This window comes from Dreissena polymorpha, chromosome 8 (genome assembly GCF_020536995.1).
Source record: "Dreissena polymorpha isolate Duluth1 chromosome 8, UMN_Dpol_1.0, whole genome shotgun sequence".
NCBI classification, from domain to species: domain Eukaryota; kingdom Metazoa; phylum Mollusca; class Bivalvia; order Myida; family Dreissenidae; genus Dreissena; species Dreissena polymorpha.
In genome coordinates, this window is record NC_068362.1 from 84,337,011 (window position 1) to 84,355,028 (window position 18,018).

Here is an 18,018-nt window from a genome sequence, read left to right on the forward strand (position 1 = left end):
TATCGAACAATCACTCGAGTAAACGTTACTAAAAAGGAAATTCTCACTTTCGAAATGGCACACAAATGCGAAGTGTTACGAGTGTTCTGATTGGTTGATTGACTCCTCCTAAGAACCTTTGCCGTACTAAAATTTATGCCTGTAAACCGTCCGGGACAGTTTAGGAAACCGTCCCGGACAGTTTAGGAAACCGTCCCGGACAGTTTAGGAAACCGTCCCGGACAGTTTCCTAAACTGCCCCGGACGGTTTGTAATACACAAAATAAATCGCCCGGTACAGTTTACAGACGCACGAGCGGTTCAAAAGTAAGAAACTGTCCGGGACAGTTTAGTAAACTGTCCGGGACAGTTTACAAACCGTCCCGGACGGTTTATAAACCGTCCCGGACAGTTTAGAATAGTTTTGGACAAGTTCGTACACCATATAAAAAATATGTGTTAATAAAAGAGCTTCCGTGTTTCCATCTCAACCATCCATCTGGCGATAACACATAGCGCCTTTTAGCCTACCAATGTATAGAACGTGGTTGACACAAATAGTACCCAAAACAACAGAAATTGTTCAAAATATTAAATGGTTACGAATTGTAACGCTTTATAATTTTCTTAATAAATTTTTAAAGAATGGTTACTCATAAAATCGTTTTTTCCAGCATATGTCTACGGAAGTGATGTTATTGTGCGCTATTTTATACGTTGTTCTATACATTCTTAACTTGTGTTGTATCTAATACATTCCTAAATTATATTTATGCAATAAGGTGAAGGGAGAGGCGCAAAAAGTGGAAGACTATCATTTCGCAAGTCTCACGATTCTGTAAACAAGTATTTTAATACGAATGTCTCATAGAAAATATCAAAACTAAGTTTCAACATTACAAGAAGTTAATGTTAGAACTTTATTTTAATTTTTTAATTAATTATTTAATTACCGGCTTATTTTTGGAATGATTAACCGTATACATTTTCATTTTTATTTATATCATGTTTTTCAACTGATGTTGACAACTGGTTTTAACGAATATTATCAATTAACATATTCTTTTCGTACATGGACTTTGATTGTGCATTTGTAAAATAAACACGATACTACACCGGGCTCATTTCATAGAATTCATTAAACGCATATTAACGATTAACAAATATTTTTTAAGCGAAATTAATTGTGCATCTTTAAATTAAATATAATACAAACCGTTGGTGCATCCCCTCAAATACATTAATGTGCATTTAGTTCGCGAATAACTAAAAGGCCAAATTGAAATTCTAACGATCTTCATTTTTCGTATATGATTTGCTGGTATTAAATTATTGAAATATTTCTGTTAATATCCCAGCGGAACAATTTTTAGGATGGGTATTTAATTGGAAATTTCGTTACATCCCAATTATTTTATACGAATTTAATAAGTTCATTTAATATAACCGCGTTAGATTTGAAATAAAGTTGAAACGAAATTGAGTCATCGTTTACCTTGCTCTTTAATGTTATTAATTTACTATTGATATTATTGAAAGTTTGATTTATTTATATTTATTAAATTGACAATATTTAATATTAATAAAGTAGGTATTGCTTGGGTTGTAAAACTTAACTTAAAAACTTAAAAGTATTGCAATATCTTAAATAACTGAAATTATCTTTAAGAAAACTGTAAAACAACCACTGTTTGTTGTATCTAATACATTCCTAAATTATATTTATGCAATAAGGTAAAGGGAGTGGCAAAAATTTACTCACCCTTTCTAATCGTGTATACTGACATTTCCTTAAATAGCTGACGAAGCAATAATCTATTTAAGCGATTCATATCGTGTTGATGTAGTACTCTAAAAATGGTGGCGCGCATGATTTTATAATAATAGATTTATTTACAATTAATATATTCTGATTGACGACGCGTTCAGCAATTATGGAATTGATCGTTTCAATGAGATCTCCGTTCTCCTGAAATTCCAGTAATGGTGGAAAGTGGTGTCCCCGATTAGCCTTCGCGTGCTGCACAGGCTAATCTGTGATGACATTTAACCCTTTCAGTGCGGGAACCGAATTTTAAAGGCCTTTGCAAACAGTTTGGATCCAGATGAGACGCCACAGAACGTGGCGTCTCATCAGGATCCAAACTGTTTGCTATTCTGATAGTATTCTTTGAAAAAAAATCGAAGAAAATGCGAATTTTATCAATTCAGCAGACGACATTTTAGCAGACGGCAAATTTCCCAGCATGCAAAGGGTTAACGCACATGGTTTAGTCCCGTTTTCCCAGGACGATGCTCACATTTAAAAATCTCTAAGAAAAAAGTAGCGTTCACATACGAATTATTTGTGAATCATTTTAGATATGCTATACTATAAATGTCTAATAAATGCAACTAGACGCAGTCACATGTTCTCGTTAGTTCTTTGCGATACTGCTGCACTCTTCCGGACAATTAATTGGTGTAACTAACTATTGAAATGAGATATTTGCTACTGTATTTACAAGTAATACATAAGAACCTTTATTTCTTAGTTTTTAATGAAAAAAAAGTAAAGTTTATGTACTGCGTATTTATTTCAATACATTTTGTATAAAACACATGTATTTGCTTTATAGCGGCATTTCAAGAAAACATGAGCTGTATATTAGCTTCTCCCCGGATGCGAGTGTTTTGATTCGCATGAAGCGTTGAAAAGCAGGTGAATAAACATTAACCGAAGCCGGGGTATTGGACGTTTACAAAACACGGATGCTTTTAAACGCTTTAACGCCAATGCGACTTTGTGATGTATGAGATACATGGAAAACTAACCGGACTGAATCAAATATGTGTTAGACTAGCTGGCCACCAATAATTATCCCGTGCATGCTAAAATTATTGGTAGCTACAGTTGTAATCAAACAAATGATGTTTTATAAGTTTTAATAAAAAACGAAGATTGTTTTACTGACAACTTACTCGTTTGTCATAAACTTTGCCCTTGAACGTGTTGGTGATTTTGTATTCTCTGATCCTTCTAAATACCAGTCGAAAGCGTTTAAACGAACAAAGAAAACACATTTTTTTGTGGAGGGTCGATCGTAAATAAATTATTTAATCACGTCGTATTTACCTTTTCTTTTCATTATATTTAAATTACGAGCGTTTGTGTTGCTTGCTTTATTTATTGCACGTTATACTATAATACTCGCCATTTCCTTAAATGGTTCGTTTGTTTTTCTGGCATCTTGATGCTTTTTCCTTATAAATGCAATTTGCATTTATATTTCATTGATAACAAAGAAACAAGGATATGGGTAGGGCACATAACTTCTTATCACCGTATTTAAGTTTAATAATCACATAATTATATTTTATATATGCATGTATATTATGCTTGAATATGTATATGTACATTTTGTGTGTGTGTGATGATATTACTTAACCGATCTTATTGCATTTGCCATACTTATTTTGTAAATGGCTAAAGGCATGTTTAAGCTGGTGAGGATTTCATTTCATTATAATCATTATTTATATGTACTTACTATCATCTGGCAACACATTGTGAAGAGTTCTTTAAATAATTTAAATGTATTTTTATTTAATAGGTCCCTGGTTTAAGTCTCACATCAAAAGTTAGCATATAAAAGAAAATGTGTTAATGTGCAAGTAGGCTCTTGAAATTTTACAAATAGGAAACAAATCAACATGACAATGTATTGATCATTTGTTCTAAGGCGCTTTTATCATAAGAATGATCCCAGTTCAAGCGTATATAAATATTTGTCAATTATTGAGTAATTAAATATTATTCACATTTCGAACCGGGCATAAGTTTTTTGCCTTTATACAATTGATTTTAGATCACTAAAATCGCGAATTTTCCGTGTATTTAATAGTTCTGCGACAGAAATCCGGCGCTCTTAAAAAGATCACCCATTGCGTCAGCCATTACGAGTCAATTAATAATAAATTAACCCACTCCGGAGTCTGTATTGGAGCTCATTAGTAACGCACAGAGCTGTGAATAGTAAACTAGCTGCGCCAAGAACGCGAGACGCGCCGTCTCTTCAAAAGACTACTCCACTACAATAACTAGTTAAAGAAGCATTTTCACGTTTTGGTAAATTGTCAATATAAACAAATTGTTTCAGATTCGCAAATTTTCGTTGCAGTTATGATATTTGTGAGGAAACAGTAATACTGAACATTTACCATGCTCTAAAATATCCATTAAATATATGCATATTTTGACAATTTTAAAACCTGAAACTTATAAAGCGTTGCAACGCGCAACGATTGAATAATTTGGAGAGTTCTGTTGTTATTGTTGTTGTTGTTGTTGTTATATTATGGGATACTACGATGATGGCTTATATTAAGTGTAAAATACATAGCTAAGTGTACGAGCACGGATGGCCGAGTGGTCTAAGCGATAGACATTTACTCCAGGGGTCAGTGGTTCGAGTCCAGTTGAGATTTTTTGTCTTTCTTTAATTTTATTCTTGTTTTTTTTTTTTTTTTTTTTTACTTAAGCATTGTAGATCCAATGTGCACATTTATCAATATAAAGCATTAAATAACACACTTCAATATATGCCAAAATCTGTGAAAAGGCCTCTTTAAAACTGCATTATTGTAGGCTGGATTATTTTCATTGCCGCACCATGTGTGTGACTTCAATATTACTTCGATTTTGGGTTCGTCACCGAAAAACAGCAAAAGGTTCCTGGTCCTAAAATGTGACCCCATACGATAATGATAATATTTTGTAATAGCGAATCTAGCAACGAGATGATACCATCATTCGATATTGTATTTTTGCAAAATCTTAGATAATGATCGAAAAGCATGTACATGTTTAAACCCATTTATGCCTAGCGTCTACAAAAAAGGCCTGGGCAAACAGCGTAGATCCATTGAGACGCCACATGATGCGGCGTCTCATCAGGGTCTTCGCTGTTTGCTTATAGGAATTTCTGTTAGAAAAATTCTTAATTAAGACAAAATATATACTAGGCATCCCTAATTTTGGAAATAAATTGATCCAATTTAGAAGGATGGAATAGTCCACTAGGCATAAATGGGTTAATAGGACAGCTTTAACAGCAACATCGGCCGTGTAATTTACAATATAAATCTCACTGATACGAAATGAACTGGATAACTATGGGATTTTTATTGTAAATTATTAAATGAAACCTGAACGAAAATAGCGAATCAATAATCATGGGACTATCACTAATGTTTTCACCGTCTCATTGCTGCCTTATCGTATATATGTGCATGTACTAAATTGCTAGAGCCATTATGTTATAAAAAGCGAACACGACATAAGGACGATGGGAATTAAACGTCATAGTTGAGTTCCGATAATTTAACCGATTAATATTTCATCCGCCTTTTTATTGACTCATTAATGATAACTGCATGTACTCATAATTTGCGTTTCTGGAACAGTGCGTGCGGATACATTAATATAGGGCTGTAATCAAGATAAGGTGAGTACGGATACATTAACCCATTTATGCCTAGTGGACTCTCCCATCCTTCTAAATTGGATCAATGTATTTCCAAAATTGGGGATGTCTAGTATATTTATTTCTATATTTAGAATATTTCTTACAGAAATTCCTTCAAGCAAACAGCGTAGACCATGATGAGACGCCGCATCATGCGGCGTCTCATCTGGTCTACGCTGTTTGCCAAGACCTTTTTTCTAGACGCTATGCATAAATTAGTTAATATAGGGTTGTACTCAAGATAAGGTGAGTTTGTAACTGTTGATACAGCTCCTGTTGCTTAATATGCTGCCGCAGTCAATAACTACTCGAACCTATTTCGATTTCTAGAAATTCTACAGCAGTAGCAATAATACCAAAACTACGGGATATATTTGATGAAATAATATTGGAAGACAAAAAGTGGAAAAAGAGCTACCGTGCTCGCTCTTAACCCATTTATGCCTAGCGTCTAGAAAAAAGGCCTTGGCAAACAGCGTAAACCCAGATGAGACGCCGCATAGTGCGGCGTCTCATCAGGGTATGCGCTGTTTGCTTTAAGGAATTTCTGTAAGAAATATTCTAAATATAGAAATAAATATACTAGACCTCCCTAATTTTGGAAATAAATTGATCCAATTTAGAAGGATGGGAGAGTCCAATAGGCATAAATGGGTGAAGGCCACGAAACATTGCGTGACTTTAATGCCGGCAGCGTTGCCCTTGACCCTGGGTCAGGTCTGGAACTTCCCTGACCACATATTTCATTAGACACATTTACGTATGACGCATGTCAAAGTACTTGTACTAATACTATGAATTAATTTTAATGGTGCTATTCGCATAGATAACTGCAGACATACCGAGTTATTTGATCAGTAAAAGTATACATAGCGGCGTGCGGGAGCAAATATAGTACAGTTGAAGGGTCGTTTAAAACGATCGTTGACAATTTGTTCGTAAGAAAGTTAAATCCAATTATTTCTGAAATGAAAACTTTACCGTCGCACTCGAATGAGTTAAAGAAATTGTAGAAATATTTCGATCAAATTACTGAATTACTAAATTAATACTATAAAATTTAACATTTTTCTAATTTATTAAATATATTATTATGTCTAATTAAATTAGAAGAAAGACCAGACAAAGTATGGCCATTTGAATAAGCATAAAAATATACAAGTGCTTTGAATAGTTATCTTAACATAATTGTGGTATATAATAAGTACCAGCAGTTCTAAGATATGTTAAAATTAATTTGTTCACGTCCTTGTGAGTTTTTAAAATACGCAATACAATATGCAGATTTAAATTTTCGAGAAACAAATATTACACGCCGGGTATGCGAATACTTCGTTTACGGATGGCACTTCACTTACAGAGAACAACAAACGCCACGCGCGAGAGGTGAGTTCTTCAGTTTTTTTGTATTTATGTTCTGTTTATTTGGTTTTAAGACACAGAACATTGTTTGGGTGATTAATGGTATAGCACTTCGTATTGCGAAGAAAGAAATTCGCGGAAAAACGGTGAATTATTTAAAAAAAAACGATAAAATGCCATCGATAATCAGCATGAATTGAATGATCAGTACATATTTAAACAAAATAAACATACTTGGAAATAAATCAAGAACGTGCTTACTATTCGAAATAAAAGATCAATATATCCAGTAATGTTACAACATGTTACATTTTAGTTTACTAATGTATTTGAGAAAATTCAAATGTTTTAAGAGTCGCATGCACATTTTTCATCTGCACTTCGTTTACCGATCATCTAAAAAACAATGGCACTTCGTTTCCCGACATCTAGACACTTTTTTCCAGATATAACACACTCGTTTTTTGTGAATTAAAAATGCAGAATTCGCTGTGGAATACTGTTAAAGTAAGCAGGCAATAAATACAAATGTATGTACTTAGTACGCAAATAAAAAACGAATAACCGAATCATGTTCTTATCCCTTTGAAATATGATTATGATTTGGTATAAATGTGAAAGATAAATGTTAAACAAATTGGATATGTCTAATGAGTAAAATCTATATGACCATATATTTTAAATTACGTTCTAAGCGGTTGATCTAAAGCATTTATCTTTATGTCCAAATGAAGGTACTAAGGCTATTTACTTTTATATTAGATAGCATGTCATGAATAATCACTCTGCTTAAACTGCCTCTCAGAGATTAATATCAGCAGCGATGCAGGTTCGAAATTCTATTGGAACTTTTTGGCTCAATGCCAATAAACGAAAATAGCAATAAAAGAACGGGCGGGGTTGATTTAATCACACGATAGTGGTGTAAAAATTATGCATATCCGTCTTTGTTTTAATATAAACACAACACATGCTGCATATGAAGTTCTATCCAATATAGCACCCTAAACTTCGTTTGTGTGGGTATACTAAGTACTGACTCCATAATATGACATTTAAACATTTTATGTACGCATTCCTTTTTTTCCAGAATCAGTTGTTTTTACGATTTAATTTTAACCGGGATTCTTAAAACTCAACCAATACAGTGATTTAGGGTCAGGTGAATCGCACTTCGAGCAAACGTTAGCGTTGCGTAAAGGGAAGTGCTCCCTATAAGCAGGGCTCAAAATACAGGGAGTTTTACCATTCTCTTTTTAATTTTGTTGCTACGCATAAGTATCGTCTTGATGATGCGATTCAAATAAGCACAACCGACAAAGGATTTTATGAAGAACAAATGTGTATTTGCGTCATAAAGACCCCTTCACTACCGTTATCTAGAGCCCTGCTATAAGTAAAATTAAACACGATTGTGTTGATCCGCATTATCCGTACACATTTATTTAATAATAAATATTATCTTATTTGAAAATTGCAATTATAATAAACATAGATCTAGTATAAATTGATAGTAATGTGATTTTTGAAAAATATATTTTAAAAATGTTTCGTATGAATAGCCATAATATAAATAAATGCATTTGAGGTAGAAGATAAAACTCAGTTATTAGAGTGCCCGCTTTGTTGAAAGTCTCCGTAATCTGAAGTGCCCTTTATCGGTAAACAAAGTGGCTGCAACTTTATGTATGCCACCTATTACAAAATGCACTATCTTTGTTTATATTTCATTGAATGCTATCAAAATTTCAGTATTTGAAGCACAGTGATTACTCTACATGCTGGAATAGCAAACAATTTCTTGCAATAATTCTAAGTAGTTTTATTTTGTTAAAATGTTTACTGTTCATCCAGTGTATGCTGTTTTCAGATCGAATTTTCTATTTTTTGGGCAAACTGTACCATTCTACCGTGAAATTGTGTATTCCCAATACAAAAGGATACACCATTTATCAACTCGACCATGTGTCTTGTCTCAAAAACTAATCTTTAGGATATAACTTTAAATAAAACAGAGGAACTTAGCTCTAGCGCGTGGCGTTTGTTGTTCTCTGTTAGTGAAGTGCCATCCGTAAACGAAGTATTCGCATACCCGGCGTTAGCTCATATAAAAAAAACACTTAAAATGTTGCTTCTTATGGGGAAAGACGTGCGTAAAAAATGTTTCACGAATGATTTTTAATCGACATATATTTCTGATTGTATATGTGTTTATGGCATGCTTAATACCAAATTTGAATATTTTAAAAGGTCTTCCGCATTATTTCCTATTACTACTACTACGACAACAACTACTACTTCTACTATACTACTACTACTACTACTACTACTACTACTACTACTACTACTACTACTACTACTACTACTACTACTACTACTACTACTACTGCTACTACTACTACTACTACTACTACTACTACTACTACTACTTCTTCTATTAATATTTCTACTACTACTTCTACTACTACTACTACTACTACTACTACTACTACTACTACTACTACTACTACTACTACTTCTAACTCAGTAATAATAATAATAATAACAATATAATAATAATAATAATAATTAAAAAAAATATTATTATTATTATTATTATTATTATTATTATTACTATTATTATTAATTAAATAATAAATTAAATTTTCAAATTATTATTATTTTTATTATAAAGATTATTATTATTATTATTATTATTATTATTATTATTATTATTATTATTATTATTATTATTATCATTATTATTATTAGTAGTAGTAGTAGTAGTAGTAGTAGTAGTAGTAGTAGTAGTAGTAGTAGTAGTATTATGTTTATTTTTATGATAATTATTAAAGCTGGTCATAAAAGTAATTATACTACCATTTAAAAATGACTCTGAGTCGATATAGCACAAAACAAACAACATACACAAAAAGCTACTCAATAATGTCGGTTCGTACAAAAGTATGTGAGTACAAGCAAGGAACTAACCTCTGTCGCTATCTGGTGACCCTCTTTCAAAACTCGACTTCGAGTAATCCCTGACTCCGTCGTCCCTCAACCAAGGGTGCCACACCTTGTTTAAGCCGCAGCCGACAAACTTGTTGGGATCCAAAATGTCCGATACCGAAAATGAGGTGGTCCGAATCTTGTTCTCGTCGCAGCGGTCCTGAAGTGACGGGTCGCCCTGAAGCCGGCTCTCCAGCGTTTCCGGACATCCGGTACTGCAACCGCCTATGCTTTTGGAGTCCTTTGCTTCCGGATTTACACTGCAATCGTCATTCCTGTCGTTGTCTGCATTTACGTGACACATTTTCGCTTTCCCTTTGCCAGAAGTCGTTAACATGTATACTTCACTAACGCAGGTAGTTTTCGACATTTCCGGTTCGACTGAGTTGCTCTGTTTGTAGTTAAACCCTGGTTTGAGCATGGTGTCACCAGTATCCCTTCGTTTGGGGTGCAATCCTTTAGTATGTACTTTATGAAGTTTTTGAAATGAATTACGCACACTTAATAAATTATTTCCGAGTTCGTCCAAATCCTCCGTATCGTTCGTAATAGTTTGTGTTGATAAATCTGTGTCGTTCATTGCGGTGATACCGCGCCTTAATGATGTATCCATAAAAAAAAACGTGTTATTGACGTTATTTTTATGTTTGTCATAAACTAATTTTACTATAAGTTATTTTCAACTGGTATTGTTAGCTCAGTAATTCTACCCGCACCATTAAATAATGTTAAACTCTTGTCGAATTAGGTTATTCCTCAATCTAGAAATCGACCACAACTCTTGTAATTATTTGCACACAACATGAATGCCTACATGAACATTAAATATTGAGCAGCAGTATGACAAACGGTTATTAGAACAGTTTCTTCAACATTTCACTCGTGGGCCGTCTCTCCATAAGAACAATTTCTGTCATCAAAAAGCGCATGCGCATGAAATTGAATGGGCGCGTTCGTGTTTATTGATGGGCGGAGTTTAAGCGAGCCAATTGGAAAAAATCTTTGGCAACGGTGGATTGTGTATTAATTGAGCCATATTGTTGCTGTTATTTAACAATCTAAAACCGAAGAATAAATATTCCTACTGGTTTTTTTATCGAAAGGTTAAAACGCTTTAGACAAATACAAATAAATCAGTACAAATTAGGGAAATAATCAGAAAATCGAGTTGTAATTCGGAAAACAATTTCGATTCATTTCTATTCTAAATATGTCCGTTAAATAATATTTAAGCGTAAGAAAGCCGGTCATCAAATGATGCGATAATCCGTTTAGTTGAAATGTTTTGTTTTAATCTTAAAGCAAGAATAGAATCTGGATTGAAATCGCATTATGTCGGCGGATTGATTTCCCGTTATTCAAATATTTATGTTCGGCGATCACATACAACAAATTAAATTAGTCACACGTTAATGAAGTTCTAACCGTGTGGTATATTTACGTCAGGTGGAATGTGCCGTTGTTGAAAGATTGTCTTGAAGACCGGTCACACAATACACATGCTGTGAAGGTATGAGTTGTAAAAAAAATACGTTTTAGAGATGGAAAGGGTAAGTTTTCCAAGATTTGAATCTTTCATAAGTATTCAAATGATTTCTTTTTTTTATAGAGAAAACTGGTCTTTTAGTATATGAGTCGCGTTCTGTGAAAACTGGGCATAATAAATGTGCGTAAAATGTCGTCCCAGATTCGCCTGTGCAGCACAAGCTAATCAGGAACGACACTTTCCGCTTTTATGACATTTTTCGTTTAAATGAAGTCTCGTCAATTGCATTTACTTGAAATCAAACCTGGCATTAACTTCCTCTATTTACACCATTCTTCGTGAAATTATTTTTTGTTAATAGCATAACCGCCAGTGGAAGCCAGCACATACTAGGATATTAAAACTCTGAACATATTTGTTTATTGGTTCTAAGTCTAGTCTTTATTTTTACGTCTAAGAATTGGTTGGTGAATACGGCTCCGGCTTTACTCATGGAAAAACAATGTGTGTTGTATGTGTCCTTTGCATCGAGATAACGGGTTATCACCAGGAGTCCAATAAAACACGAGGATGAAATTCCCTTCCCGATCTCGAGTGCGTTTTTTTCTCGGAAAAAAGAAAGAAAATAAAATGCATGGCGTATTATATCGTATTGGGATCCCACGACACAACATTTAATGCTTACATGAAATTAAATTTTATCAAAAACGAAAAATATCTTGTTCTGTTTGTTGCGCGGTTTCGTAGCAGTTTACATGCAACAGGTTCAAACTAAAAACCGATACTTTGTCCTTCTGTCACCATGATTAACTTTAACACCGTACACCGCATTAGCGAATTAAGCAAAATTATTCGAGTTTATTTTTTGACAGAATTATTATTACCCTTAAATCATTTCAAACCATAAAGTAAATAGAGTTTGCAAGGGCGCTGACTGATTAATGTGGTAATAACACATCTTATTTAGTGGATTGTCGCCTCTTAGCCTGCATCTGATATCACTTTGGGGTTTTTACGCAATATTCCACCCCATTAGTTCGCATTTCGTACCATGAAGCACACAGCGTTATCATCAGAGAAAAACATACAGGTGATTTATGAAAACGATGATTTTCATGATTATTTTAATGATATTCGTAAAAAATATCTTACATCGATTCATCAAAGTAATTAAAACTATTTTTATCGGAAAAATTCTACGTTTCGTGTAAAACTTTAAATTGGTGCGTCGTAAGAAAGTTGAGTTTGAGTAAAATTGGGAAAGATCCGATGTATTCAAGAGTACCTAATATTCAAATGTACCCATTAAAACAAAGGCTGGATTTTTTAAATATATTTTAAATATATTTTATTTTGCATAGATTCAAAACAAAAGCTACAACGAAGCACGGAACTTTTATTTAATGCATACCGGTGAAACTGTACGATTTTAATAAAACATTGCTCTATAAAATCATTATTTATCCAGTTAATGTGCTATTTCACCAACACAATTTTCAACTAATTGTATGGACCCTAAACATAATTTATATATATATATATATATATATATATATATATATATATATATATATATATATATATATATATATATATATATAGAGGATATTTGTTGGATTCGATGGAATATCGATTTTATTTCACGAGTGATCATATACAATAATATTTTCACGAGTGGCGCAGCCACGAGTGAAAATATGTATTGTTTATGATCACGAGTGAATTAAAATCGATATTCCATCGATTCCAACAAATTTTCTTTTTATTTTATGCTTTTTGCACCGTTTATATACATTGTAAAAGAGTTTAACTGGATAATGTCGCTGGATTTATGACGTCATTTCGTCGAAAAAATGACGTCATTTCACAGTAAAGCAGTGAAAAATATCGTTATTTTTCACTGTTATTTTTCACTGTTTCAAACAGTGAAATACCAGTTTTATTTCACTGATATTTCTCTATAAGCCACCGGAAAGCATAAAATAAATAAATATATATATATATATATATATATATATATATATATATATATATATATATATATATATATATATACCGGTTGATTGTTCGAATATTTTAGCTACATTCGACACTATTCCATAATCTGATGTTTATATATGAGTCGCGTTCTGAGAAAACTGGGCTTAATGCACGTGTGTAAAGTGTCATCCCAGATTAGCCTGTGCAGTCCACACAGGCTAATTTTATTTTTTTAATTTCAAGGAAGTCCCTCCTTACCGAAAATATAGTGTAGGCGGAAAGTGTCGTCCCTGATTAGCCTGTGCGGACTGCACAGGCTAATCTGGGATGACACTTTACGCACATGTATTAAGCCCAGTTTTCTCAGAACACGGCTCATATATTTAAGGGAAGAAATGGTGCATCAAGATTTGGAAGATTTCTGTAATTGGACATCCTTATCAAGGTTGGAAATAATTGGCGTATAGCAAACAACAATGTCAATGAAATACTAGTTTTGTCGATCACCTTCCGCTTTATTTATATTAATATATATATTTGAATTTATAAAGATTATACCATTTCTACTATTAATTGTCCCGTTGCCCGCTAAAAACAAGTCTCCGATGACATATGTTCATAATTGTAGAAAAAAAACCAGCATATTTAAATGAATCTTTACATAAAACGAGCATTTTATAAAACATACTAGATAAAGATAATCGTATTAAGGAAAACAAAATGACGTAATAACCGTCCGTATGCCCCTTGGAACTTTTTGTTACATAAAACGGTTGTTATGTTAGTGGGTAACGAAAAAGACATGGAGTCATATTAAAAAAATGTCAGACTGTATGTTTTAACTTTAAACTTCTAATATATTTGAATCTTGTAACAGCTATACGCTTTATTGATAGCACATACACGTGTGCTCGACCTAAATAAAGTTAACCCCAATGATGAAAATATTCAAAATAACAGATTAACTATTCATCTGGGACCGTGCCTATAGCATCTTACTTATTTATACAACAATTATTAAAAGTACTTATTTCACCAGTTACACATTAAATAACTCGATCGTTCGTATGCATCCAGACGTGTGTTTTAAATACATAGCCGAGCGTTGCAACGTTTGGGTGCAAGGCGCCTTTTAATCATTTCCGAAACACCGTGGCAGAAACTCCATTAGAGAGCGTTTATTCCCTAATGACGGTAATTTGTTGCTAATTACAATCGGTATTGATTGTCTGTTTATATTCTACGCTTTCAATAAAATTAACTCTATAGAAACGCCGATAAAATCAAACCATAAACGAGACGCAAGCTTTACGTATTTCTTTGAACTTTTCAGCGGGGAATCCAAAGCATGAAAACCACTTGCATCAACAACCTATCAACACGAATGACCACTGGCGTAAGAATACACCGAAATGAGTTCCGTCACTCAACTCTTTTTCCGGCTAAGGACGCCCTTGATAGAACTGTTTCTCGTCTGCTTAATCCCTATTTCAAATTAACCGCTGGGTTCTTTGAAGCGGGTGCTACTACCCGGGCGCTTATCCCCAGGGTCTCGGGGCATGTAAAATTATTTAACGATTATGTGATTACACAGCCAGTTTGTGAAATCCCGAGGGTGCGCAATGGCTCATAACATTTTAGCGATAACAAGCAGTTTTAAACATTCGATTTGCTACATTTACATCTTCGATAGCGCTTGAAATTTATGCGGGTATTGATGTCTGAAAGATTATTGACTTGAGCGTCTTTAATTTTTTATGGCTCCCTTACATGCTGTTTAAGCGACTGCAATATTGTTTACCACTTTTCTTTCAGCATTAGAAAATGAAATGTCTGTTTCAAGCGAAAAAGTATAGCGGAATAAATAGGCATATACCAAAATACTCACGACATCCAATGTCAAGTCATATAGATTAAAGGGACCTTTTCACGGAATTTGGTATGTATTGAAGTTTGTCATTAAATGCTTTATATTGATAAATGTAAACATTGGATCTGAAACGCCGCAGTAAAAAAACAAGAATAAAATTAAAAGAAGGATAAAAGTAACCCTCAACTTGGCTCGAACCACTAACCCCTGGAGTAAAAGTATAACGCTTAGACCACTCGGCCATGCGTGCTCATACAATGAGTGATGTATTTTATACTTTATATAAGCAATCCTCGTAGTGTCACAAAATATAACGACAAGAACAGAACTCTCCAAATTATTCCATTGTTTCGCGTTGCAATGCTTTATAATTCCAGTTTTTTACATAGTCAAAAGAAGGATAAAATGGATATTTTAGAGCATGGTTAATGTTCAGTATTACTGTTTCAACAATAATTTGCGATTCTGGAACATTTTTTTATTTTGTCAATTTACCAAAACGTGAAAAGGTCCCTTTAAGAACGCCAACCAATCAGAAGTACCGGGAGGGGGGGGGGGGTAATACTGAACAAGACATGCGAACATAGACCGAAAACGCCTAGACAACGCACATTAGAATATACCCGGAACGATTCAACGTTCATAATATTTTATTAAAAGCGGAACGACGACCAAGACAAGCCAAGTTTTAGTACTAAGGCGAATACCCTAGATACTATACATATAAGAACATGTCAGCAAATTTCTACGTCTAGAAAACGAGTATGTCTTCGTTAAAGACACACGTATAACGCAATAATAATGGCAACCAATCGTAAGATTTAAGGACGAAATATGCTTGACCGCTAATGTAAGGATGTGGAAGATCATGTGATAGATCATGTTGGTTGTTGATGTCAACTGATAAGAGGAGTTTATCTATCACGAAAAACGCGTGGCAACAAATCTGCGCAAACATTGCAAGGGACGTGTGAACCATTCTCGAAACATCGACATTTCAAAGAGAGTAATAGCTGCGTTTAAGTCATTTTCCAGGTGATGGCGCATCAGCTCCTGCCCCTCTGTTATCACAAGGTGCCATACCCATCAGTCATGGGTCAGCGCTTATCGGGCCCAATTTGTTCCGATGGCCGCAAATGACGTGAAATGGGGCGCATCACGACCCCCCTTTCGGACCCGTCAGACTGCCCCACATCGCCACACCTGTCATGCTAAGGAGCCCATGAGATCCGCTTTCAGCTACCTCGCAGAATCTAATACAATCAACAAATCATCAGAATCATCATCATATTTCGTTGTGCGGTCATGTTCTGTTGTATAATAGGACGAGTAAGAGAGTAATTGGTATTTTTTTCTTTTCCGCAATATTGTTTTTGTTGGTTGTCCTTTTCAGGACGACACCACTTGTTAAAAGCCCTTCCGAGGTTGAGTTCAAATGTTTATTGTATTTTATTTTTCAGAAAAGTGTCTTCATCCGTTTTGCCCGTATGCCGATAGATAATTCTGGTTTTAAAGGTACGATATAATAAATATTATAATAGACACGACATCAATTAACCAATATATTATATGGTTATATTTATATAAATTTATAAGGTCGTAGTGGTGTTATGGATATGGTGTCCGCCTAGCGACCGGGAGGTCACGGGTTCGATCCCCACCGTGGGGGCGTTCTTTAGATCTCCCCTAAAAACACCAAGTACTGGTTATAGGCCCAGGAAACGGACTCGAGAGCGTTTATATAAGCCTTAGGCTTTCGATGCAATCGAGCTAAAATAAATAGGTTTAAACTAATTAACCAATAAAAAACTATTTTCTTTTGTTGATACGTGAAACCGGATTATCAGAATACATCATTAAGTACACTTCTTCACATTCAGTTTTAAACAAATTCTGCTAAGCCTAAGGTTAAATTTACTTGACATACTGCGGCATTAATTACTTTTCCAGACAGACGACATTTTTCTTGGTTCACAGCAGACAAGCGTGGCGTTCAGGCGATACCGGTAGAAAGTGCTGAGTGATGACGTCATCATCGTCTGCTCTCATATTGCGCGCGCTGACTGATGGTACGACAGTATTTTCAAGAGAATCGTGACACGAGTTGTTATAAACAAATTATAAGACGTTTACATACAGAATGAACCGTAATTCCAAGAATTTGACATTGATGTTTTTGGTAACTTATTGCGAAATTTATTGGATTTAGTCATGGGTATTGGCAATGGCGGCACGCAACAATTTTGCGACATTCGTGTTGGCATGGGAACGGCCGATAATAAAATATACCAATCGAAAATAATTGTTCCGTTACTGAAAATATGGTTAGTCTTTTTTTATCTCGCAGAATGGTCTTGTAAACTGTAAGTAAAATAATTAAAACAAATAATTTGCAATTTGTATTGTGTCAATCACGTAAGAGCGATCTCGCACGCACTTGTAAAAGTATTACTTGTCTCTTATAGTTAAGAAAAACCATCCGGTATTAGCGCGAAATCATGAAGCATCCTTCATTTAATTTCTGAAATAAATTATTTGATAATATGACTTATTGTAAAACATCGTATAACACAGATATCGTATATACAGTCTTATTCAATTCAGCCACAGGAATTAAAATAATTTAAAATTTCAATTTTAACACATACCATATTAACATGTATCAGAGCCCTACAATTTAGATAATAACAATATAACGACTTACATTATTTATTCATTTTCAGCTATTGTATTTTGACTATAATCAGTGTATTTTTTCTTTTCGTATTTTTGCAAGGACACTAAATTATTTGCGACAATTTAACACCAGATCATTATCAAGTGCAAGAACATCTCTCAAATGAAAT

General features: G+C 34.0%; 1 protein-coding gene, 1 long non-coding RNA gene and 1 pseudogene across 2 annotated transcripts in view; 1 reads left to right on the forward strand and 2 right to left on the reverse strand.

Annotated features, from left to right (window-relative positions):
- Positions 1-10,697, reverse strand: part of LOC127842280 (homeobox protein slou-like) — a 15,128-nt gene extending 4,431 nt beyond the window's left edge. The window contains exon 1 of the mRNA XM_052371715.1: positions 9,819-10,697. Within this exon, the coding sequence (XP_052227675.1) occupies positions 9,819-10,449 (631 nt within the window). The 5' untranslated portion in view covers positions 10,450-10,697. The remainder of the gene's footprint in view (positions 1-9,818) is intronic.
- Positions 129-346, reverse strand: LOC127843302 (small nucleolar RNA snR44; annotated as a pseudogene).
- On the forward strand, positions 5,314-17,382 carry LOC127842291 (uncharacterized). The gene is made up of 3 exons (XR_008031533.1): positions 5,314-5,465; positions 16,633-16,687; positions 17,123-17,382. It is a non-coding gene; the product is annotated as an uncharacterized LOC127842291 (long non-coding RNA).
- The last annotated feature ends 636 nt before the right edge of the window (positions 17,383-18,018 follow it).